A 27,030-nucleotide genomic window follows, 5' to 3' on the forward strand; every position below is an offset into this window, starting at 1 on the left:
GGTTAATTAAACATGTGCATGTATATAAATTATCTTAACCAATAATACAATAGTTCATTTTCTCGATGCAAATTTTTCATTCCATTCCATTAAAGTACCTAGATAGTCAAATTTAAACAAAAAGCAAAGTGTGCATTGGAAAACCAAATCTAGGGCGAGAATTGTTGAATAAAAATAGAGTCTGTTATACAAACATTAAAATGTAAAGATATATTTAGGGCATAGAGGCTTGCACTGTACTAAATGAGCATTGCTTAGACATGTGACTTCATTTTCTTTTCTTATTTTTTTAATCTATTATAAGCAAATTTTATTTTTCCCACAAACTTCATTAAATGGTACTTGTAAAATGCATAAGGAATGCATTTCTCAACAGTTAAACTTAGAAAATATCGGGGTTACAATAATATCCAAATAGATATTTCATAATAATTTTATAGTCAGCATGCATTATAGGTCACTATCTATTATTATATCCGCAAATAATGAATAATAACGGTAACATGAGTTTTCAGATGATATAAATGTTAAAAACATAATTTATAAACTATTATTTTGATCAAATGAACAACTGACATCACTAACATTAATTACATGGCAGTTATTTGGATAAAAATGGATATTATTTAAATACGCGTTCTCTCTCTCTCTCTCTCTCTCTATATATATATATATATACATATATGTTTATTTCGTATTTTCTTATCATATTTTTGTAAGACAAAAGGCTGCACGTGTTGTTAGGGAAGACTTGCGTGGATGAGTTCTGTTACGAGATGTTCCCTTTCCTGTTCCGCACCCCACGCTGGAAGTATGGACAATCGCCGCTTCGGATTTTTGTTTTCGGCCGTTGCTCCAGGTCTTGCGACGTATCCGCCGGTCACGCAAGGCCGTGCTGCTCGTGGACCCGCTATTCAATTACCACGTGGCCTACCACGGTCCGGAAGTCGTTGGATACTTATTTATTTGTTGCCCTCCCCGTGGCGCTCAGCGAAGCTGACCAGCATCCGTCGTCACCACGAAAAAGATCAGTTTGAAAACCGATCCACGCCGTCCAATACGCAAAAGAAAGTGAAACGAAAGCCAAACCGCCCAAGCGGGCAACCAAGCAGGAAAGAGAGAGAGAGAGACCGAACGAACCCCATGGCCTTCTCCTCGGCCCCTGGGGACGTCCGGCTCCTCTGGCTTCTGTGGATCCTAGGGTTAGGGTTCGGATGGGGCTCCTTCTCCTCTCGCTCTCAGGCCCACGCTCTCAAGGTGCCCTTCCGCGTGAAGGACGTCCTCCCCATCCTTCCGCGCCAGATCTCCTGGCCTGTCCTGAACAATCTGCACAGCGCCGTTGATCTCCTGCCGGCATTCGTCGGCGCCGTCTTGCCGGAGGGCGGATCCATCGGATGGAAGGGGGCCTGCTTCTTCGAGAACGAGGCTAGATTTGAATTCACCAACACCAGCGATGAGCATGGTCTTCTCGGCGGACTTCTCCGCCTCAAGGTAAATTCTTCTCTATTTCATCCTAAACGAAGATTTGGGTCAATTGTTTGGAAATCCTGTTAAGCACTGCAATGTATGGTTTAGCAAGAATCGGTTGAGTGTTTGGTAGCTATCTTTTCTGCCAGTGTGATGTGCTATGTGGTTAATTCTGCTAGTTTGGGTGATCGTGATGATTAATTTATGATTCGTTACCTGGAGTTCAAAGTTTAGTATTTCAGATGTTCAGCATATCGAATCCCTAAATACTATAACTGTAACCATAACCAACCAGCTTAGTCCCAACTATTTGGGGATCGGTTTGTGAAATCTAAATATCCAGCATAACTTGATGCGATTGTTGTATATTCCCTACGCAAAGGAGGGTGGGAAGAAGCTTTACAAATAACACAAAGCATTACTAGTCAGCATGGTCTGACCTGTACTAAGGGAATCTTAACTTTGGAAAAGGTCAGTTTAATTTCACCCATATTAAAAAATTTTAGCTTTGTAAGTCTATAGGTCATTTACTGCAATATTATTAGTTCATGAACATGAATAGATCAAATTGAATATTTTCATAATTCAATATTCTCACATATGTCTATCATCAAATGGACCTTAATCTCTTCGAGAATGTATATTATTATTATTGTTGAAACGGACATATGCTGCCATATCAATGTCAGATCTTTGGCCACATTTGTTTCAAGGGTCACATATGTTTGAGGAATGAAAATCTTTATTTGTTCATTTGTTGAGATTAAACTTTATTCGTTCATCTGTTGAGATTCTTCTCACTATTTTTTTCTCCTCCAGACTGATGCAGCACACAGCTGGACATGTATGGATCTTTATGTATTTGCAACACCATACAGGATTATGTGGGATTACTACTTCACTGCCCGAGAACACACTCTGGAAATTAAGTCTTGGCAAGAGCCAGCAGAAATGGAATATGTGCGTCTAGATTTGTTGTGTACTTATTTCTGCATCTTGTTGCAAATTTCCGTTCCAGAATGTTGACATTTTATTTGTGCAAACAGGTAAAACAACACGGAATATCTGTATTTCTCATGCCATCAGGGATGCTTGGGACATTCTTATCTCTGCTTGATGTCTTGCCTTTGTTTTCAAACTCTGGCTGGGGTCAGAAGGCCAACTTAGCCTTTCTTAATAAGCACATGGGGGCCTCATTTGTGAGACGATCAGAACCATGGCGTGCAACCGTTAGAGCAGAAGATGTTCATTCTGGTGATTTTTTAGCATTGTCGAAGATCCGTGGTCGTTGGGGTGGATTTGAGACATTAGAGAAATGGGTAACTGGTGCATTTGCTGGGCACACGGCAGTCTGCTTGAAGGATGAGATGGGTAATCTCTGGGTTGGGGAATCAGGGCATGAAAATGAAAAGGTATATCAAAGATCCAAATGACTATTTGTCTGTAAAACAAGAATTAACCTGTTCATACCAACATCTTAAGAAGAATGTCCTTATATATATAACCTTTAAAGAAAGATTTCCATGTACACATATGTGCATGTGCATGCGCATGCACACAGAGAGGTACAATGCTTATAAAACACATATTTTGACGTGTTAATTTCCATATAACACTTGTATATTAGTATTTTAATTTTCTCTTTTTTGGTAATGATCCGGCACAACGATAACTTGAATTATGAAATGAATATTTATGATAGCTAAATGGTGCCAATCCAGAAGATGCTCTTGTTGTGATTTGTCAACATAGTTTCTCTAATCGAATAAATGTAATGCCTGCAGGGAGAGGAGATTATCGCGGTGGTTCCATGGGATGAATGGTGGGAGATGGCACTTGAGGATAACTCTAATTCTCATATAGCTCTTCTGCCTTTGCACCCCGATCTGCGTGCAAAATTTAATGCCACTGCAGCTTGGGCTTATGCTCGGAGCATGTCAGGAAAGCCTTATGGTTATCATAACATGATATTTAGCTGGATTGATACAATAACCAACAATTATCCACCCCCTCTTGATGCTAACTTGGTATCGATCTTTAGAATCACTTAATTCTGATGGTTCATTCAGATTACTATTTTTTAAAAGTTTCCTGTTTTGGATAATTTCATTGCTGCCCCAGTGTAAATGGATGATGAGAGCTGCTAGATCATATGTGATGGCACATGCTGCGAACAAGAAATAGCCCCCTCATAATGTGGGCCCTGACATGTCATCCATTGGGCCCAATATTTAAGGGGGAAAGATAATGGTTCCCATACTGACATACTGATTATTTATCTCTGGCAAAATTTTAAAACTGTACATTTCTTTAATTTATATTTCATAAATTGATCTTTATTACTGTTGGAAAGGATCGTTGTGCTATGTTGCTTTAAAAAGGTTTTTTAAACATGTATCATTTTTCTGCTTAGTTTCTTATATTTGTTACATATATGGTAAATGGAATAATGAGTTTGTTTTGACCGTCAAAAAGTTAGATGCTCATGCACATAGGTATAATCTGGGAACAGTAATTAATTTGTACAAATAATCTGTAATCCACTCGGTTATTAAATGGATTGAGTGATCATGGTCATGGAACTAGCCTAAACAAAAGTGATTGCCCAGCTGTCTCTGCAATTGCCTATGCAACTGATTTAATACTGAAAATTATTATTCAGTTCATCTGCTTCATTTATGGCATGGTTTTTTTATACCATTTTCAATAGATTTTGACATGCCTCAAGGCATATATACTGAGCATAAAAAATATACTAAATTGGTAAATAAAACATAACAAAAGTAAAAAACATATAAAATTGTTGTCCTAAGTCAGATGTTAGGTACTGTTGTGCTTCCTTTGTCTTCCGACTTGTTAGAGGTTGAAGCTCGGACCTGGGTTTGTGTGCATATGTTTTGTTCAGGTTGTTGGGGCCCTCTCTCTCTCTCTCTCTCTTTCTCTGTGTGTGTGCATGTGACATGTGTAAAGACACGCGCACACACACACACACATACATATATAGTAGACACGTGTGATGATGTGTGTAATTATTATTCTCACCTCAAGTTGGTGTAGTAACTAGCAAAGCTAATTAATATAAAGCTGAAGTTCTTCCAAGATTTAATCTGTGCCTAACACATGTACAAGAAGTGAAACTGTTTGGGGGCATCTTTATCTGGGCACTGGTCAAGTTCTTAAATGGCCTGAAGGGAAAGAGATGGGAAGAGGTTTAGCATAACAATTTTGTCCTTGAACCATTGCACGTCGAATGCATATCACTTTGAAAAATAGAAACAATCCAGTGTTTTCAGCTGACCCAGAAAACTCAGTTAAAAAAAATTGCAAAATGTGCTGTAGAACTGACTAGATATGGATAACAATATTTCTGAAAAATTAGTTCATGCATTAGAAGTTGCTATGAATTGTTCTACATGGATTTGGACTTGCAAAGGGAAATGTGCTGTAAAACTGACTAGATAGTAGATAATAATATTTCTAAAAAAATAGTTCACGCATTAGAAGTAGCTAGGAATTGTTCTACATGGATTTAACCTTGCGCAGGGAACTAACTACAGTAAAATGGAAACCACCTACTGGTTATACACGGAAGCCGAACACATATTACTCTTTCAAGTTGAGTTCTACTAGGGCAGAACTGGACTAGTTACAATCTCAAATGAAAAGCCAATTATTCTATTTGTTGAACCTTGCCATCCCAAGTCAGCAAGTGAAATAGAAGCAGGAACTCTATTGAAAGGGTTGGAATTCCTTAAACTAGAAAGACAACATGTCATTGTTGTTCATATGGGTTCGGAGATTTTGTTCCAGATGATCAAACGCAAAAATTTTATTCCATGAGCCAATAGGAAAATGATGGGGAGAATTAAGAAAAGCTATTGAGTCAAGAGTTACATGTGGGGAAGTCTAGAGCATACCTGCAGAGAAACAACCTACGTGGCGAATTTCCTTGCTAACATGGGTATTATTAATGTGCACAACAAATTACTGTTAAACAGCCTTACTTGGTCTACATCACATGCACTAAAGTGTCACTTGGAATGCATAATATTGCATGGTATGTTTCATGCAACTGGCATGGTATTAGTTGTCAGTGATTGACATGCAGTGGTGCCAGTGTGCCAGGTACCGGTACTAGTATGATGCCTATTATGTTATGCTAGGTTGGCTTGCCATTAGCACACAATTCCTAATCCATGGTCTGCATTAACACTAGATTTAGTCGACTTGCTATAACAAGGTCTTACTCCCCATAATCTTTGAAAGGTGAAACGAATTGCCTAGGGGCCACTCCCAGCACCCTACCTCCCTGCCCCACCCCATACATCAAAAGGGCAAAAAGAAAACGAAAAAAAGAAAAGAAAAGAAAAAGAAAAGAAAAGAGAAGAAAAACCTATGTGTTGACTAGATGGTTGCCTTGCCATGTTTATAGCATCATCTGTGTCAACATGAAGATTATAAAAATAGCGAAACATATTTGATGAGAACTTGAAGCCTAGGCGAGTTTGAGTTGGAGGAAAAGCTTGGTGATTCCAATCTACTAGAAAAGTGAAAAGAAGAAATATTTGAAACTGCAAAGACTTCAATCAGTTGTGCTAAAACTCTTGGAGGTATATATTAATATACAATGTGACAAAGTAATATTGAGTAAATCAGCTTTATTTGCAAGTGTAGGGCCCATTTGGTATTGCTTTTGTTTTCTGTTTTTGTTTTCAAAAACCTAAGAAGAAAATGAACTAGATCTGAACAACATGTAATGAAACCTTTTTTCCCCCAAATTGCTTGTAATTTTTTTTAGAGCTTTCTGAAGCAAAGAGTTATTGCTTTTGAAATAGAGTGAAATAAACACAAGGGATAACAGAAGTTTTATGCAAATGCTATCTTCAACATCAATCTTCGTATGATATTTCACTAATTTGGTGCAATAGAAGTTAACCAAGAAACTTCCAAGGATTTATGCTTAATGGCTAGTAAAGTTGCTAGGACCTAAAACATTAAGTTGGTGGAGTTGAGAGAGGATGTGTGAAAAGCTTGTAAGGGCAATAACTGTTGCTTCTGATAGGAATAATTGGTGGAAAAAGATGATAAACAGATAGGATAATGTTGATGGTTATGGTCATACTGATATTATTTATTCCAATGTTGGCAATAAAATTTCTTCATGTTATGGGCCGCTTTAGAATATATTCATAATTGTGAATTCTGGTTTCCAAATTTTTTCCGTTTATTTGATTCCCAAATGTAAGTGGTTTTAATTTTAGTCAATCACATGTGGGAGTTCAGTGCAATTCGCACATGTTCTATCGAAATTCTTCAGACTCGCATTGTGTGTTTCAGGTGATGTCTATTATGTCAATGTGGACAAGACTGCAACCTGCATATGCTGCTAATATGTGGAATGAAGCCCTTAACAAGCGGCTTGGGACAGAGGTACACTGAATTACTGCAGTGCATAATTGCCGTTTTTGTGCTCTAGGACATGTTGAATTATCAGTGATAGATATACTGCAAGTAGACTCTATGCATACTCGAAGAATTTACGTATCTTGCAAGAAAATAGGCTAAAATTGATAGAATAGTGTAATTGCATTTCTCCCCCTGAACTTACTGCACCGGATTATCCCAGAAAACACTCAACGGACATGTACACATTACATGTGTCAATGATTATCCATCAATTAATCATTGACCGGCAAGCCAAGCAACATGTTGATCTGTGGAGGAATTTATCTCCTTTACCTTGAAAACAGTGTATCTGATCATTCAAAAAGTGATAAAGATTATGCAGATAGCTGATCTTGATCCATTGGGAATAATTATTATCAGTATTCCGCTGGCCTTTTTTTTTTTGGGCAGCACTTGGGTACTGCATGAGTGCTGATGAATACTTAGATGAGATGGTATTTTGACTCTGTCAGTGTTGATATGATATATTTTCGTTTTTTATGTTTTTTTTTGCCTCAAACTGTGTATATGTGCCATCTACACATGCTTGCCTGCCTCGTTTCGCTTGCCTTTTTTAGACTATCTATCAGGTCTAATAGACTGTCCCAGCTGCAACATTAAACCTGTGAACCACATGAATGCAATGGAAGACTTTTTGACTGGGTGTTAAGATGTTGATGATGGAGCATGGTCTTTTTGTATCATGATACTTCCTGGTTTTATGTGTCACATTATTTTTAATGGAAAAACCATTGGGTGAATTTGCAGAGTACTCTATATTTTAGGAGTGAGTGCATGAAATGCATCAGTATAGGTGCCTGTTTTCTAGGAGCAGGTTGCACTGGTCAAATTTATATTCATGACATTACTTTTAATTTTTATATCAGGGTTTGGACTTGCATGACATTATTATTGAGACTGAGAGGCGTGGAATGACTTTCGATCAGTTGCTCACCATTCCCGAGCAAGATGAGTGGGAGTATAGTGATGGCAAATCAACTACTTGTGTCGCCTTCATTCTTGAAATGTACAAAGAGGCTGGTATATTTGGCCCTATTGCCAACTCAATTCAGGTTACTGAATTCACTGTAAGTATAAGAAGCTCCAACATGGTCAAGTGGAATTGGAACTTTTTCTTGTTTTTATGCTGGGAATATTGCTGTTAGCAATCCCATTATTTGCGATGTGCCCCATAGCCATAGGTCCTAAAATCTGAGCATTAGTATAAGCTTCAATGGATGTGATTATTTTATTTAGATAAAAAAAGAGTGTTTCAGTGTATGAGACTCTGGCAATTGTAGGGTCTGCGGAGGATTAGATGTATGCAGCTTTATCTCTGCATGTGGAGAGAGTTTCTATGTTTCAAAACTCAGGACACCCAGGTCACAATGAAGCAACTTTAGATTGCACCAAGCCCCGCTCTCTTTACCTCATTAGATGGCCCTCACAAATATAGTATTCATTTTGTTGGCTGCTGATGAGAGTTGCGCATACAAGGAAGGCTTGGATTATCTTTGCCACATGATGTCTAGTTTACCAATGTGAACTGAATGTGAGCTGCAGTCAGTGGCGTTAACCTTCAATAGAGCCTCTTTAGGGAGTCCTATAGATAATTAGAGTGCATATTTCCTCAGCTATGTATTATGCTACCATACTAATCTAACAGTCGCTGCATTACAGATTCGGGATGCATACATGCTTAAGATCTTTGAGAATAACGGTACACGACTGCCAAGCTGGTGCAATGCTGAAGAAGAGAAGCTTCCCTTCTGCCAGATACTTGGAGAGTATCGAATGGAATTGCCAGAATATAACACCATAGAGCCTTATGCACGTATGAATGAGAACTGCCCCTCCTTGCCACCAACCTATGAGAGACCTGTAAGTTGTTGATCAGAAGCATGGCAGAAGGTGCGGTTGATCATTGGTCAGCATGACAGTATTCTCTAGTCATTGATATGTTCGTCATTGAGTGTAAATAAGCGACAGTATACGTTTGTATCCTCGTTCTTGTCATGAAAAATGCCATTCCTGGATAATTAGTGATGCATTTATACGAATCTACTTCAATCATGTTATTTTGATGAACCATGTAGAGCTGGGTCCATGCAGGGTGTAAGCTGTAAACACCAACATTCTCGGCTGAACAAGCAGCCTGACTAATCAATTGCCTTACTTTCCAATAAGGTAATTGCCCTAAAACACTTGAGCTCATGTGGTGCTGCCTCAACTCATCCCAGTTGGACATCGTGGGTCAACAGGTATGACCCTCCTAGACTGACAAATAAAAAGGTACCACATAAGCTCGCTTATATTCACAGACCCTGAGATCCATTGCTTATTATCACTTGTCTCTGACTACTGGGTCTCCTTGAGCAGTCTTGATTCAATTTGACCCGCTAGTAACTTTATGATGTTGAAGTTGTGTTTGCTTGCATTTAGCTGGACTGCCTGAGTGATGGAGCCTTCATATTGTGGGTCTGATGATGCCAATTATTAGTAAGACGAGTCCCTGTAATGTATATTGACATAATGGCTGGTGAGAACTTTGCAATGTGGTTTAGCTGTTGCTTGTGAGAGAATTATTAGCATTGGATGAAAACAGAATTAAAATGAGTTACTCTTCTGGCTGGCTTTTCTAGAGATTGCATTGTCATTCTCATTAATGACGTCAAGTTTCCAGCATTGTTGGTGCCAACTTTCCAGATGATCAAATATGTTGTTTTATGTTACTCTTTTTTGTCTTATTTTCTTTTTGTTTTATTTTCTTTTTGTTTTGTACGATGCCTGTAAGCATCAAACTCCCTGGTCGGGCTTACTGAATGCTCAAGGTGGTCGTTCTCATAGTTACGGCCTTATTCTACTCAAATGACGATCATATCATATGTGATCAGAACTCCAATAGTTGATCAAGGAAATGATACCATCATATTGACTACTTGGTGAAAACTTCCATAGGTTGGGTTCTGTTCATTGACCATTAGGATGCAACCAGTAAGAAATGGCGTACCTGGGCCAGATGTGGCAGTGGTGTATTTGTAATGATAAGAGAGGGTTTGTTGGCTGTAGTTCTAATGAATGTTTCAACAGTGCTTTCAGCTATTAATTCAACATACAGTTGACTTGCAGCCTTTATATCTTAGCTGTATGTTAATTTGCACTGTTCGTATTTGCTGGTCAAGTTACACAAGTAATCTAGGATATGGTCATGCTCTTCCGGCAAAACAATCGCAAGGAAATGAGAGTTGTGGTAACTGAACTCGGAGGCTGTCTAGTTATCTGCAATCACACTTCTTGCACATTTACGTTCTCTTTCTTTCATTCACCAGTTCTTCTGTCGACAAAACCAGCTCTCTACCCACTGGGTGATCCAATATTTGGTTGAGTGGCTTCAGTAGGCAAAAACTGTCACCTCTAAGGAAGGTGATGCTATGGTTCTACATGAATACTTGGAATGGGTGTCAGCCTGATTTCGGGTATGATAAACAGCAATTCAGGTGCTGGTTAGTTTGGGATCAAAATGCCAGCTTGGTCTTGGCAATTTACAGCAGCTTGGGCATTTTTTGAGGGACATGAAACATTTTCTTCTGTTTTTAACTTTGAGTTGCAGTTCCACCTTAGACAAATTTCTGTGACTAGGATGACATGCATACCATTTGGAATGTTAGTATGCATTTTTGTGGCATCCGGTCCCTATCTTTGTGAAGCAATGGGTAACCAACATGAAAATGTTGGAGAGGAAACAGCGACATTGAAGCAACATTGTTCCTCGCATTCTTACAGAGAAAAGCAATCACCTCCAACAGCTAACGCATTTTAAAGATTTCACAGCAACCAAATCACTTCTCTAGTGTTTGCACCACACAGGCTATTTCCTCCCATCCTCACAGCTCTTGGACGCTCAGGCCTGGAAAATAAAAAATGATGAAAACACTCAATCTTCCCTTTAGATCAAATCGTATTCCAGAATTAGGAAAGCTTTCTGATTAATGGCAAGAAAAGATTTATTCAGATATTCACTTATGTAACAACATTTAGTACAATATGCACCATAACTTCAGTTATGTACAAATTAAAATTTAGAGCGAAATTTCTTGGTGGTTTTCTTTATACCACTTTCTGGCTATCCTATAAATAAACATTAGCCAGCCCTGATCGTCTGTATCGGGAAAAGAGACTATTTACTTCGAGCTGAAAGCCCGGGATTCTGCTGTACACTGTGGTAGTCGTCAAATCATTGCATGCTAGGTAGATTGTTTGATAACTGAACACGAGTGAAATCTCAAAAACATTTATTTGGCAAGAGTGAGATCTCCAAACAATTATTTCCACGTCACTGCAAGGTGACTTAAGAGTATAAATTTTATTCAAATTGGAGAATAGAATTTACTTCAGATGGGCCACATCATTGCAAGGTGACTTAAGAGTATAAATTTTATTCAAATAGGATAATAGAATTTTCTTCAGATGGGGGTTTCGAATGTATTTCCAAACTTCAATTTTCTATATTGTACGACAATGGCATTAAATTTTCTTATCCTTACAGTTCAAATTTTCTCAGAGCTTCCATTCTAAAATAGAAAAAACTGTTCTTCATTAGTCTTCCCTTTTCCAATGGACCTTTGCCTATAGTTCTAGAGACAGCATCATACAAAAATAACACTGTGAAAGCATAGCAGACAAGTTAATCCTTGGCTCAGGTTACATAAATCTAAAATGATTATGTTGCTACTAGATATTGGTCCAACCATAATGCCAGGTGGGCTGATTTGTTAGAGAGCTTGAATCAATGACTGAGTAGACCAAAGGGATTAGCTGGAGATCATGATGCATCCTTGAAAAAGACAAGGGGTGGTTGTAGGGTTGGGGTGGTGGTTGTTGTAACACCGACGTATGATTATTCGATCTAAAATAGCACAAAGATGAACCAATCTTTTTGATAGAGTATTCAGTGGAAGATTCTCTGATGCCTGAGTCAAACAGACTTTCAGGGCTGACAAAAGTCTTATGAGAATATTAGAATAACGACACATATATATAATGGCTTAAAAGTACTTATCTAAAGGATCTTTAGGAAGTCATTTATATAGGCAAGAGTTAGCACCCACCGTCAAAGAATTTAGGCATGCGGATTGATTGTTTTTGATAGTTGATCGCATGTCTGAAGGTCTTGTATAGGTATTCCATCCGCATATTATGTTCCATGCTTCTCACTAGTGGTTATTGGAGATAGCTCATGATCATGGTCAAGCTATTACCAATTGGAGGGAGATAGCTCATGATCCTAGGTTAGCCATGTGGCAAGCTTTGACTAGTTGCTTGGAAGCTTCATGGTGAGCTTTGATTGATAGGTCTACCATATCAACTATGGTCGGTTGGTATTAGATTTCTTTGATGTTTGAAAACTAAAGATAATGTATATACGGATTGTGTGAGATTTTGGACATTTAATGTTCCAATGATCCATTTCTCTGCCAATGCAGGCAACCAGTATTCAGCAATATCAATTCGCATCATTTAATTTATTGTTCATCAAAATGATCATTTGGTTTTATAAAAATAATCCTTATGTTGAGCTCTATACTCACCAGTAACTGTATAGATATTAAATAAAAATAATCCTTATATTGAGCTCTCTACTCACCATGTATTAATTAAGTCAATATATTCATTCAAATTATATATTAATTAATTATAATTGAATAATATTTTTAATCACTATGAATACTAATTTTAGTGAACAAATTTAAATATTTCTCATATTTCATATTATCATTGATAAGTTTGAGCCATGCATTAATTAAATTATTGGATAAGAGAGTTGCTAGTAAAAAATGTAAACAAAAAATTCCGGGCTATAGAATAGTAGTTTTTAATTTTGTTATTTAAACATTATAGCAATTACAAAAGTGTTTAAGTAACAATTTAAATAATATATCTAGCATTCATAATTTATTTAAATATATAATAGTGATTGTATAATAAAAATTTAAAATATAATATATTTTAATTTATTACAAAAATATATTTAATATCAGATATCATATTTATATGTTCATAGCTTAGTTTTAACTCGAGCTCAAATTAATCAACACATCTATGATCTTAAAATTTAGCATAATCTATACTCCAGTCCTTAATTTATTTTATGGCTTCAAGTAACAACTTTTATAATTTGATAATGGTATTGTGATGATTTTATTGAACCTATATAATATTTTGAATATAATTTATGGCATTAATATGTTATATTTTAAGAACAATTCAAAACTAGATAAAAAAATTATATGCGGCACAGGTTACACGCTCTTGGGCTGGGCGTGGACGCGTGGTGGAAAAGAAGGATCCGGAGAGTGAACATTTGGGCAAAACGACTCACGTGACTATCACATGCTTGTTCGTAAAAATAGGAAACCAAATGAACATAATCGCCGACGAGACCCAGCGCTACTTGGTGAGTTCCGTAGCCCAAACATTTAATGCTTCTCACAGCTCGTCGGGCTCGGATTGCATCTTTCATGCGAAAGAAGATTCACCTCCATTCGCGAGAATCCGCCGTTGGATCGCGCAATTTCCGCTTCCAGCTCTGTGTAGGCGGATGACTGAAGGAGTTCGGAGTGCTTAAGATCTAAGCGATTCTTTCGCGCGAAAGATACCACCCGAAGCTTATCTCGTCCTTGAAGAAGCATGCAGGCCATAGTTGTTTGAGCGCCAGTGGCGGCTGCACGCCTCCGGAAACCACCCCTGATGGCCTTCTTATCTGGCAGCCGGCGGGGCGGCGGCGGCGGCGGCGGCGGCGGCGGCGGCAGCCTTCTCCCATCGACCTCCAAGCCCAAGCCCCTCCGCAAACCCTCCTCGGCCGCCGCACGTCGCCGGATCCACCTCCGCGACTTCCTCTCCCCCACCTCCACCTTCTTCGCCCTTGGCCTCTCCATCTCCCTCCTCTTCTTCCTCGCCGTTGTCATCCGCTACGGCGTCCCCAAACCCCTGTCCTCCCCCCACTCCAAGCCGCGCCTCGTCCGCCTCCCCGCCTTCCGGAGACCCGCGGACACCGCCGGCACTGCCGGCGGGACGGGGGACGTGATTGCGGCTGCCTCCGTGGACATCACCACCAAGGATTTGTACGACCGGATAGAGTTCTCGGACCTGGACGGAGGCGCGTGGAAGCAAGGGTGGAGCGTGACCTACATTGGGAATGAGTGGGACAAGGAGAAATTGAAGGTCTTCGTGGTGCCCCATTCACATAATGATCCCGGATGGAAGCTAACGGTCGAGGAGTATTACAATCGCCAATCCCGGCATATATTGGACACCATCGTGGAGTCTCTTTCCCAGGTGAAAATTCGCAAGGACCTTAACCTCCCTCCACTCCAAGATTTCATTTGTTAATTGATGGATGATATGAGTTTATCATACTCACTTATTTTTTGCGTGAAGCGATTGTTCGAGGAGATCTACCCCTTTGTTGCATGGGTGTTTCCTCGGACTGATGAACGGATCAAATCACTACTTTACGAGTATTGTTTGTTCATTTTAGTATCTTGAGGATTGAAATTTGATTACGTTGCAGGATGGTCTGTATGTCTTTGTGGATGTTGGTCTCTGCAGGATTTGGACGACTAAGGTTTCCTTGTTTCGAGGATCTTTTCAGTGGATCTAAGAACTGTGTTGGATCTTATTTTTTGCAGGACACAAGGCGCAAATTCATCTGGGAGGAGATGTCATATTTGGAAAGATGGTGGAGGGATGCCTCGGAACTCAAAAGGGAGACCTTCTCCAAGTTGGTCAAGAACGGGCAGTTGGAGATTGTGGGAGGAGGTTGGGTTATGAACGATGAGGTAAGCCAAAGGACAATCCATGTAATTCTCTATGAATTGAGAATATTTGCGCCATCAATTCTACCAATTGACTGGATACCATGTAATACTTTTTGAGGAAAATGAGTCTTAATTCACACAGTTATGTGGTCTTGATATAATGGTCTTACATGAAGACTGACATTTATCAAGAAATGTTCTTCCTTTCTATTTCTCATGATTACTTTGTTATTAATATGAAAATGATGGAACCATGTCTTTCTTATTATCTTATTCAATAAGGTATAAACTTAAAGGTTCATTTATGTTTTGTTTAATTTAGATAAATTTGAACAACTTCTTGGGGAACACGACCTTATTACTATATATGCAGCCATGTCTGGAATGCCTTTGCTTAAAGTCAAATGTCTTATGATATTTGGTTGATAAATGACTCCAATATTCTCTTTACGTGGTTTCTTGTATGGGCTTATGCTACTTGATGCTTGAGTAGTAGAAGTTTGACTGCATCAGAATTATAGATTCTAGAGGAAAATATACTTAAGATTCGCAATCTCAGTCCTAGGGACTATATAGGTGAGGTGCCGGTACTGTATTGTACCAAGCTGAACTATCTCAACATTATGCAGATGTATATCTATTCGGTACTGGTTCACTATTTTTTGCCCTTTTTATATTTTTAAAATTTTTAAATTTTAAGATTATTGTAAGGTTTATGGATATTTAAAATTATGATCTTAAGAGTGTCTTAATATCATTTTATTTTATATTGGTCCAAGGCACCATATGATTGCTTATTGGATGCAATTGTGATAATTAAACATAGTTTTGTAACTTGGCATGCTGGTGCATATCATCGTATGCCCTAGTTTTCTTCATCTATATCTTTCTTTCAGCTGTTACCTTCTTCTTGAAGTCTTTCTATTGACTTTTGTCACCCTTTCCTTACTTTTAACTATGCTGTTTTTGCCTTCATTGATTTACATAGGCTACATTATCCTGATATATAGGTGGACATGACATCCAAAGGTCTAATTATTGTCTTGCTCCTAGGCTTATGATTGCACCCTCTATATCTCTCTCTAATTATTGCTACTTGATTTACAATCAACATATACTAAAGAGGCATTGGTCTAACCAAACAGTCTTAGAATTTCTTATACTTTCATTTTGTTTATTCTAAGATTCTGAATGACAAACATCGATGGTTAAGGTGCATTTTGTTCTTTGATATACTAATATATGATAGCTTGCTTTCTCCACTTACTATTCATTTAAAGTATTTTTATTTGTTGATGGTTCAATTAAGCAACACAAAGCTCTGATGGTAGTGAATTGTTTTGCTTAAGGACATGACATAGGTTATGAAAAAGATTGTTCATGTTGGGCAAGATTTTTACTCAAATATTAAATGTTGTGGTTGTATGTATTCGATAGTTCCTCTTCTAGATGAACTGAAGAGAGCCTCTTTCATGGGGATTTATATGAGATTTAAATATCCTAACCTTTTCATTCTCTACAATTTTAGAATTGGATTATGATCAAGACCATTGCCTTTTAATGCCTTTTAATGAGGCGAGGATTTTAAATTATTATTACGAACCCCATCTTGTGTAGAATAGGCAAGTTTTTTCTCACAAAACCCATTCTTTCCTTCTCAATTTTTGAAAGAGAAGTTTGTGGTCTTCTCCTCTCTTTTTGGTCATAAGATGGCCCTAATCATCCCTAACAAAGTGGAACTCGGTGATTCTGCCGGTTCAAAGTGGTTCAGGCTGGTTTGCAGCAGCAATTGAGAAGCCAAACCAAACCTAGTTCCAATTTGGTTCGGGTCGATCTGGTAGATGATAGACCATTCCCAAAATCAAAATGTTTAAGCTAACTTTAGTAGATAATTTATTTCAGACTTTGTTGTTGATGTTGTGGTTATGTAGGAACTTAAACTTTGGTTAGACAACCTTGATTTGTTGCTAGCAATAAGTAGGTCACTGCCACATTTCATGTGATGGTGGTCAGGAGCTTATGAGGTTTTATGGGACCAACTTTGTAGTTTGGCATCCCTTATGATAGTTTATCTGTGTGATCATGCAATATGGGACCATATTGGTTGGTTTTGTACCCCACTCTATTGGATGGTGATGGTTGCAATCATAAAGGTTGTGGAAAAATGGTACTTGGTTGTTTGTCAAGCCTTTGCCATTCTCATTCATTTAGCAATCATTAGGTTGATAGTTCTTTGGAGGTTATGTGGAACCATATATAGGTGGTATTTGGTGACCCAAATGGGATCAGCACAATGATCTAAGATCACTGATAATCTAAATTCTGAGAAGATCTGATCCTCAATGTTCAAAGGTCACTGCATTTGGTTGGCCATGGTTCAATGATTAAAAATCCCTAGATCTCCACGAGAAATCTGTTTGGTATTCCTTGAAAATCCAGGATCACTGATCATATAATACCAAAAATATCCCCGATATATTCTATAAAGTATCTTTGTTAATTATATTGAAATATTATAATAAAATATCAATATATTTATTATTAATATATTCTATAAAAATATATTTATTAGTCTTATAAATTATTAATTCTATAAAAATATATTAATTATTATTATAAAATAAATATTAATATTAATATTTATAATATATTATTTCTTAATACTAATATTTTTTTGATTGTAAAAATAAGGCACATAGAAGTAATATATCAAATAATTTCATTATATAAATATAAAGTACAATAAGATATTTGTACTCTAATTTAAAATTATCACTAAATCATAATATGTCAATAATATGATTAATAATATATTATAATATAATATATATCATAAATATAATATATAATATCAATATAATATAATATCTAATACATGATATTGATATAATATATTGACAGTATATTGATTTTTCAATTTTTTGTGCTAGATTGAGGTATATTTTTATCTTTAAATTTCGGCCTAGATCATTGCCAAGGGGTGATCTTTGATTCCAACCTCAAGGACGGGTATCCCATCACTGAGTTGGGCGGTGATTTGAGGAATGAGAATGATTCAGGTTCAACTATCATGTAGAATCATTATAGTGCAATCAAATACGGTGAACTCATCACCTTTACCCACATCACCTTTGATTTTGGGTTGATTACGCAATTCGAAAGGCCCCCATATATATACAGCAGGCCATTTGGTAGATGGGTGGTTGTGCCTTTATGTTAGTGCTTTATATTAGTGTTAGTGCAGTGATTGAATGTTTTATTGTCATTCAGTATGTGGCAGTTGGGGTTTAACTTGTATCACTGGCTGGTTCTTTACAACATTTATTCTCCTGATCAACCATCTATGTCAATGATTCATGGCAGCTATGCGGTGCTTGAGTCAAGCTCTTGTATCATATAACACCCTAGTTCATATAGAATATTGATATGATTAAAAAAGGATACATATGGGATCAGTTTGCTGGAAGAAAGATTTATAAGGCTGTTCTGTAATAAATGAGGTCATGCCTTCTCTATTTGCTTTGTGGTTGTCCTTGTAGAAGTAATTTTTCTCTAAAGCTGATTTCTTTCTTCTATGCAGGCCAACTCTCACTATTTTGCTATCATAGAACAGGTATGTCCTTTATCTTTTTTCGGTTAGTGTCATGTTGGACTAATCATTGTAGTTTTTTGAAAATAAAAATAAGGTTTAATTGCTTTCATATGCAATGATGTGTTTTTTTCACTGATGTATTTATTTGGTGTGATTTCATCTGGAACTTATTGGGAAGCCTTGCTCTTTTGTTCCAAATATGGCTGCAATGTATAATACGAAGATTCTTGGGAAATGCTGGGTGTAATTAGAAAGTTTATTTACTGAAAACTATTGATGTTTTAGAGGTCACAATAGAGTTGTTATATGTAGCTTTTGATTAATTACCATTTGCTTTGCTTCTCTAGCAGTAATCTTAATTTGTAATGTTATAGTTTGAGTATAGTTAATGGATGTTTCAGTACTATTAGAAGGCAGATGGTATATGGGCAGTAAGGGGACCTGATGGTGCTTAACTGGACCACTTGGGCATAACCTAGGTGGATTTTCTTATAACAATAATATAAAATTAACAAACAGATATAATTTTATAACTGTAGTGATAAATTACAAGAATAAAGGAAATAGAAAATAAATCCAAAAGGGCTTACAGATTTATTTGAGGATCCATTATTATGTTATACGGGATGTCCATCAGTAAAATTATAATTTTTGTTGCATATAATAAAAAAATACAAATTGATTATCTGAAAGCATTTAATATTTCTAGTAAGTCAATGTGACAAGTAACTCTACCAAATGATGAATAAGTATCACAAAGTTGAAAACATACAGCCAATCCAGAACAGTTAAAACTTGTAATTAAGCTGTTTGAGCACCAATTACAAAAATTCAAAAACACTGTGGGTTATAACGCACCCACCTAACTTGCTACTAAGTACTAACCCAGATAGACTTACCATAAAAGATAGTCTAAAACCGACCCGCTTAGGTTGTCAAGGTCTTGAGTAGCTGCTTAGGGCCTAATGCATGTATAACTGGCAAGTTGGACACTTGCAAGCCGGTTGGCCTGCATGTAGGAGCTGCCTAGGTTGTTGGATCCTGAGCAAGGCATTTAAGGAACCACCTAAGTCTAAGTGGCTGAGTTTTTTTTATTAAAAAAAGGATGTTTACATAGTATTTTTATTTAATATATTGCAATTTTTTTACCTAGTGTGTAGGCTCCTACTGTAAGCAGGGCAATTTGGGGATGCATAAACCTAGGCAGCTGCCTTTTAGAAGGGTGGTGTTTTGCAAAATATTGTTCTTTGATATGTGTTGATTGCTGTACCATTTAAATAGATTCTTGCAATTCCCAACAAATTTCATTGTTTTCAAAAGTAGCCGCTGTGACTGTGTTTTCCTTTTTGGACTCTTATCTTTGAGCTAACCACAAAGTGCAGGACACAGATTTAGGTTTAGGCATGACGTGAGGACAGCACACACATACAAACCCAAGAATTAAGTGAAACCAACCTTCAATTACGATTATAAGGCCTTATATCCAAACAACAACATAAGATGAGATTGTTTCCTGCATTTCTTTTTGCTTTGAGTACTGTGATCATATTCTCTTCTTTGAAAATATGCATGCCTTATGCCTATCATGCAAGACTAATTACAGTAACTTTGATCAATGACCATTTTCATCATAATGGTCAATCATAATTACTAAGAATAGCACCTTTTTTATTTGGAATGCTTTTCACAGCAGGTTTTCATTTTATTTCACTATCTGGTGCAAGGTTTGAAACCCAATTTTGGTTATTGTTGGGTATAAAATATCCTCCCAGCTGAAGTTCGTACCGGGAGTGACCCTCCCGGGACTCTGCCGACGTCCAATCTTGGACGACATCTTTCCGAACCTCTCCGGCGGCCGAGCTTCCGCAATGTTCCCAAGTTCTGCCGACGGATAAACTCCCACAGCTTCTTCCACAAGTGTCGACCGGGTTCCCCCGACGGACGAACTCCTGCCGCATCTCCCGGACTTCTCCAGCAATAAGCTTCTTCGGTTGTCCATCAGGCTGCTCCAAGTGCTCTCTGGATTCTACTATCGGTCGATCTCCTACAAGGGTCAACCGTTCTCTGGACCCCTTCCAGATCTTTTCCGACAGGATTCGATCGACTCCAATCCGAATTTCTTCAAGAACTACGTCAGTTCGTCAGTGGCCGAACTTTTCCAACAGCAGATCTCCACGACGGACGGACTCCATCCAAGTTTTTACGACGGTCGATCGCCTTCTAGGTTTCATCCGAGCTCCTACGGGAGCCGGACTTCTTCTCCGAACTCCTACTACAGGTAGACTTCGTTCGAGCTCCTATGGGAGCCGGACCTCAGCCCTGAGCTCCCATTGCAGGGAGACCTCATCCGAATTCTTATAAGGGTCGGACTCCGATCCCCCACCACAAGCGATCTACTCCGAGCTACTGCTACAAGCGATCTACTCCGAGCTTCTGCTACAAGCGATCTACTCCGAGCTACTACTACAAGCGGTCTACTTCAAATTTCTACTACGAGCGGTCCGCGTCGGATTTCTACTGTAAGCCTCCACCCGAGCTTCCCTTGTGAATGAATTCCTTCCGAATTTCTATTGCAGGCAGGCTTTGGCCGAGCTTCCTCAACAAATGATCCCCATCCGGAATTCTGCGGGAACCAGACTCCGACCGAACTTCTGTAGCGGACAGATTCCGGACGAACTCCTATGACGCACGGGCTTCAGCAGCCGAACCCCTCCAGCGGGTGAACCTCTCTAGTGCCATCCGACATTCACTGCCGGTCGACCTTCTGTCGGATTCTGCATGAAACTGAACTTCGTCCACAGAAAGCTCCTGACCGAGCTTCTACAGCAGATGACCTTCGCCTGCAGTATTAGCGCCTAAGGCACCCAACGGTAGAAAGCTCGCCAGCAATATCCGAGCTCCTCTCAGACGGAGAGCTATCCCTCTCCACCAGACACCCCAACCGAGCTTCGGCCGACAGGCATGGACTCCCTGGCAGGCCATAGTAATGGCCGCGACTCTGCTCCACTTCCTATAACGGATCCCACGCGGCTCCATCATGCTCTGGCAAGTCACGACAACGGACATCACTCCACTCTCCACAACAGGCTCCACATGGCAGGCCGCGGCGATGGCCACAACTCCACTCCACTACTCTCCGTAACAAACTCCTCATGGCCCCGAACGGTCCACTACCAGGCGGTTACAGACGTCGCTGTCAATCTGTTACGCCCTCCGCCTATAAAAAGGGGACCCCCAGATATGTTATTCTCTAAGCTCTAATCTCTATCTAAAAACTCTGCTAAAATTTTCGTTCGAGCACTCCATTCTTGTTGAGGCAGAGAACCGACTTGAGCGTCGGAGGGTCTTGCCGGAGCACCCCCAACTCCGGTTTAGACTTTCTTTGCAGGTCCCGGCGACGACCGCGTCTCCCTCGACTCTCTCCGACGCCGGTGGATTTTTGCATCAACAGTTATAGATTCAGCAAAAACCTGTAAGTTTCTGATTTGGTAGTTTCAACAATTTCGGTAATTTCACCTCCAAATTTTGCAGCTTCCATCAAATATTACAAAAAAAATAAAGGATGAGTGTCAAATAAATTAAGGACAGATTAGATGAAAAATGACTGAATCAAGATGATGAATTAAGCATCACTTTATAATATGTTATATTGTTTCAGACCATTGGATGCATCAATTCAGTGTTTGATGCGAAGAGAATCGAAATTATTTTTTAAACACATTTTTTTGAATAAAACATATATATAATATAATATTTTACTTATTTGATGGAAATTTAATATGTAACGGTTTGAATGACTATTTGATCTGATCTACATCAAAAGCTTCCCTTTTAGATCCATCCAAATCTCCCCAAAACCTGCAAATTTTAAGTTTATTGTAGAGGAAATAAATACTCTGCACATTGAAAGAGATCAAGTAAATAACAAAAACATTTGCCTGTGTTGCTAATGTATAAAATAAATTTGTCCCATACGTTAGTTTTGGTTAAAGTACTAAAATCAGCTGTAGTTAGGGGTGGAAATGAGTCAAACTAGGCCTAGCTTTAGCTTAGCTCATTAATAATCAAGCCAAGCTTGAGCTGCTCACGGACGAGTTTGTTTAAGAGATCTAGTTAGAGTTTAAGATCATTCGAGGCCTTTATTTGTATAATTTGGAGTAATAATTCTGACTATATTTTAATTCTACAGTTGGTATACATTCTATTCTACCTAACCTATGTTAACTTATGATAAATAATTTCAAAATTAAATATTGATTCAGATAATAATAACTAAAAGAGATGATGGTGTTAGTTTGATGATGGTAACAGAGTAGACTGAGTGTTCTTTCCAATACAGAACAACTATTTCTTTTTCCTCCCTCTCAGTGACATTTTTTTGACCCCTTATTATTTAACTTTTTGGTCTATCAAATTTTATTACATGATTTTTAAGATAATTTCTTTTTGATATTTGCTATCCTTGAGCCTGTTGTTTAGTATTTTCATAAAAAGAAAGATCATCATATGTCTTTCTTTTTTTTCCAATCTGACTGTCAGAAGAATTTCAGAGGTGAGGTCGAGGGTATCAGAGTAATGTGTATGTATATTCATATCTCGAGCTGAGCTTGTGCAAGCTAAGCCTAGCTAGATCAACTTCTTTCCCAATCGAGTGAGCCAATTTTGAGCTGAACTCGAGCTAGTTCGAGAACAGCTTGGCTCATTTATCAGTCCCTGCCGTAGTGTTGGATTAATTTGGGCAGGAATTGATACATTTTGGTTTTGGGTTGAAGTTTTGGGTCAGATCATTGTCCAATGTTCTCCTATGACATTGTTGATCGACCTGGTAATCCTGTTTAATCATATGCATGCTTTATAGGTTGCTTATTTGATATTATTCCTGTTAAATCATTTAGTCTTTATGCATTTTGCATTATATTGATTCATGCACCATATACTTTCAATCTTATTAATTTAGGTTGTTCTAGTTAGATATTTAGTTGGAAATACATAAGCTTTAACAGACTACCAAGTTTTTACTGGCCTCTTTAAAAACTGATTTAGATGATGGAAGGTAATACATGGCTAAACGATACAATTGGTGTTGTTCCGAAAAATTCTTGGTCAATAGATCCATTCGGTTATTCAGCTACTATGGCATATTTGCTCCGGCGTATGGGCTTCCGTAACATGCTTATACAAAGAACTCACTATGAGCTGAAAAAGGAGTTGGCTTTGTCTAAGAACCTTGAATACATATGGAGGCAGAGCTGGGATATAGAGGAAACTACTGATATTTTTGTTCACATGATGCCATTCTATTCTTATGATATTCCACATACTTGTGGACCCGAGCCAGCCATTTGTTGTCAGTTTGACTTTGCTCGGATGCATGGATTTAGCTATGAATTCTGTCCATGGAGATTTAATCCAATTGAAATTAATCCAAGTAATGTGCAGCAGAGAGCAACAACACTTTTGGACCAATACAGGAAGAAATCAACTTTATACAGAACCAATACACTTCTTGTTCCTTTAGGGGATGATTTCCGTTATGTCAGCATGGACGAAGCAGAAGTCCAATTTAGGAACTATCAAATGCTTTTTGATTTTATAAATTCTAGTCCCAATTTGAATGCTGAAGTAAAGTTTGGTACTCTTGAAGATTACTTCAGTACCCTTCGGGAGGAAGCAGGAAGAATAAATTTTTCCCGTCCTGGTGAGATTGGATCTGGAGAACTAGAAGGTTTTCCATCTCTTTCGGGTGATTTCTTTACATATGCTGATAGGAATCATGACTACTGGAGTGGTTACTATGTTTCGAGACCATTTTTTAAGGCAGTTGATCGGGTGCTGGAACAGACACTTCGTGCATCTGAGATGATGGTTGCATTAGTTTTAGGTTATTGCCAGAAGTCTCAATGTGCTGAATTACCGGTCAGTTTCTCCCACAAATTGACAGCTGCAAGGAGGAACCTAGCTCTTTTCCAGCATCATGATGGGGTAACTGGTACTGCTAAGGATCATGTAGTAGAAGATTATGGCACTCGAATGCACGCTTCTTTGCAGAACTTGCAGATATTTATGTCCCGGGCTGTGGAAGTCCTTCTAGGTGATTTCCGTGACAAAGCTGATCCTACCTTATTGTCACAGTTTGAGCCTGAGCAGACAAGGTCAAAGTACGATGTTCAGCCAACACATAAGGTCCTCGATGTGCATGAAGAACATGGACATTCTGTGGTCTTGTTTAATCCATTGGAGCAAACAAGGGATGAGGTTGTCATGGTGATTGTAACTAAGCCTGACATATTTGTACGGGACTCCAATGGGTCATGTGTGAAGAGCCAAATTTCTCCAGAGTGGCAGCATGATAGCAAGGGAAAAATTTTTTCTACTGGGCATCATCGTCTTTATTGGAGAGCCTCTGTTCCTGCCATGGGTTTGGAGACCTACTTTATTGCCTGTGGACATACCAGCTGTGAAAAAGCTATACCTGCTGAGTTGAAAGTATTTCCAGAATCAGATTCATCATCTTGCCCTCATCCTTATGTCTGTTCAAAACCAGGAGGCGAAAAAGCAGAGATCCGTAATCTTTATTTTACTCTCACTTTTGATGTAAAACATGGTCTCCTGCAGATGATAAGCCATAGAGATGGCAGAAAAACTGTTGTTGGGGAAGAAATAGGCATGTACAAGAGTTCTGGAAGCGGAGCTTATTTGTTCAAACCAGATGGAGAAGCTCAACCGATCATTGAAAAAGGTGGGTCCCTGATTATATCTGAAGGTCCTTTGGTGCAAGAATCTTACTCTCTTCCAAAGGTCATGTGGGAGAAAACTCCAATCTCTCATAGCACACGGATTTATGGTGGAGAGAATACCGTACAAGAACTGCTTATTGAGAAGGAATATCATGTTGAACTCCTTGGTTCTGATTTCAATGACAGAGAACTGATAGCTAGATTCAAGACAAATATCGACAATGAGAGGGTGTTTTACGCTGACCTAAATGGCTTTCAGATAATCCGGAGACAGACTTATGATAAAATTCCTTTGCAGGGAAATTACTACCCCATGCCATCGCTTGCATTCTTGCAGGATTCATTAGGTCACCGTTTCTCAGTCCATTCTAAGCAGTCACTGGGAACAGCAAGCCTTAAAAATGGTTGGCTTGAGATTATGCTGGATCGCCGTTTGGTCCATGATGATGGCCGTGGTCTGGGTCAAGGGGTAATGGATAACCGTCCTAATAATGTGCTCTTTCATATTCTCATTGAGCACAATATTTCTGCATTGCCTTCTGCACATGCAGTGCTGAATCTCCAGCCATCTCTTCTCTCCCATCATATAGGCGCCCACTTGAACTACCCAATGCATGCATTTGTGAGCAAGAAACCACAGGAAAACTCATTGAAGATGCACTACAAATCGTTCACACCATTGGCTTCACCCTTACCATGTGACTTACATATTGTAAATTTCAAAGTCCCACAGCCCCTGAAGTTTCCCCGGGTACAGCCTTCAGACTCCAGATTTGTTATTCTACTACAGAGGAGAGCATGGGATGCTTCATACTGTAGAATGGGTGAACTGCAGTGTTCAACCATGGGGAATGAGCCTGTCAATCTGTTCTACATGTTCAAAGATCTCATTGTTTCTAATGTGAAGACAACTTCCTTGAATCTTGTACATGATGACATGAAGATGCTGGGGTACACTGCGCAGCTGGGAGATGGAGCTCAAGAAGGTAATGTGCTATTTTCTCCTATGGAAATACAAGCATACAAATTAGAACTGCAGCCACAGCCGGGAGTATAAGCGGAACACAAGCTTTAGATTCGATGCCCTGGAAGATGATTGTCAAAGCTTGAAGGAGTTTATCACTAACTCGGACATGAGTTCGAGAGATGCTGGCGCTGTCCGAAAATTTTGATGAAGATAGAGGTCTCCCGTGTATGTAGCTGCGAAGATAGTGAGTTTTTGATAAAGGCTAAAGAATAAAATCGATAGAGAAGCAATTTATGGGTTGCTGAATCTTAGTTGGTGGTGCAGCATGTGGAGCTCCACTGGGATGCCGATTGTTGGTTAGTCTTTAGATCATCCCGGGGGCATTTTCTTTGTTTGTGTTTTTCTTTAATTTCTTTAGAAAAAGCTCTTGTAGCGTTTATGCTAATCGAACTGTGCATATTTACTGTACAAAATCTTCTCTTACATGACAAAGAGTTGCTGATGATTGTGATTAGCTGGTAAGTCTTACATTTAATGCTTTTTTTTTTGGTTGGGGGGCGGGGTTTAATTTGCTGTTCCCAATAGATCATAAAGTTTTGCACTTGCCATCACCCAGTGGCCACAGATCCTGATCAGATTTACTGTAGTCGCAAGTTTTTTCTGTTTTGCAGACGTGCTTGGTAAGGTTGGGCCAGGGCATCAGGATACGCCAAGCTCAAGGGTCGGCGACAAAGAGGTCCCAACCCGTCTAACTCCAGGTTTCCCTGCCCAATGCAGTGTTCATGTGTTCCTCAATCCACCTTAACTGCATCAAAGGCAAAGCTTCCCTCATCCTGCCTCCTAGCCCCATCCAGCCATACACGCTCAAACTTACAATAAAGGAGCATATTTTCAAGATGTTCCGATGCCAGAGGCCATAACAACAGGTTTTTAGAAGCTAGGCTGATCACCCATTTTTTTCGTGGAGAAATTTTTTGTGCATCACAGACGGTGTAGAAAATTCGA

General features: G+C 38.7%; 2 protein-coding genes across 2 annotated transcripts; both read left to right on the plus strand.

Moving 5' to 3' along the window:
• The first annotated feature begins 1,032 nt into the window (after window positions 1-1,032).
• On the plus strand, window positions 1,033-8,985 carry LOC105039122 (uncharacterized). Its single transcript, XM_010915130.4, has 7 exons — window positions 1,033-1,491; window positions 2,287-2,427; window positions 2,514-2,879; window positions 3,252-3,494; window positions 6,805-6,897; window positions 7,800-8,000; window positions 8,593-8,985. Exons 1-7 carry the CDS (start codon window positions 1,144-1,146, stop codon window positions 8,803-8,805), a joined length of 1,605 nt encoding a protein of 534 aa, XP_010913432.1. The 5' UTR covers window positions 1,033-1,143; the 3' UTR covers window positions 8,806-8,985.
• A 4,547-nt stretch (window positions 8,986-13,532) lies between these two features.
• LOC105039124 (alpha-mannosidase 2) lies at window positions 13,533-26,338 on the plus strand. The gene is made up of 4 exons (XM_010915135.4): window positions 13,533-14,247; window positions 14,601-14,750; window positions 18,310-18,342; window positions 23,365-26,338. Exons 1-4 carry the CDS (start codon window positions 13,660-13,662, stop codon window positions 26,113-26,115), a joined length of 3,522 nt encoding a protein of 1,173 aa, XP_010913437.1. The 5' UTR covers window positions 13,533-13,659; the 3' UTR covers window positions 26,116-26,338.
• Window positions 26,339-27,030: the final 692 nt, after the last annotated feature.

The sequence above is a fragment of the Elaeis guineensis genome, chromosome 1 (assembly GCF_000442705.2).
Source record: "Elaeis guineensis isolate ETL-2024a chromosome 1, EG11, whole genome shotgun sequence".
In the NCBI taxonomy this organism is placed as follows: Eukaryota; Viridiplantae; Streptophyta; class Magnoliopsida; order Arecales; family Arecaceae; genus Elaeis; species Elaeis guineensis.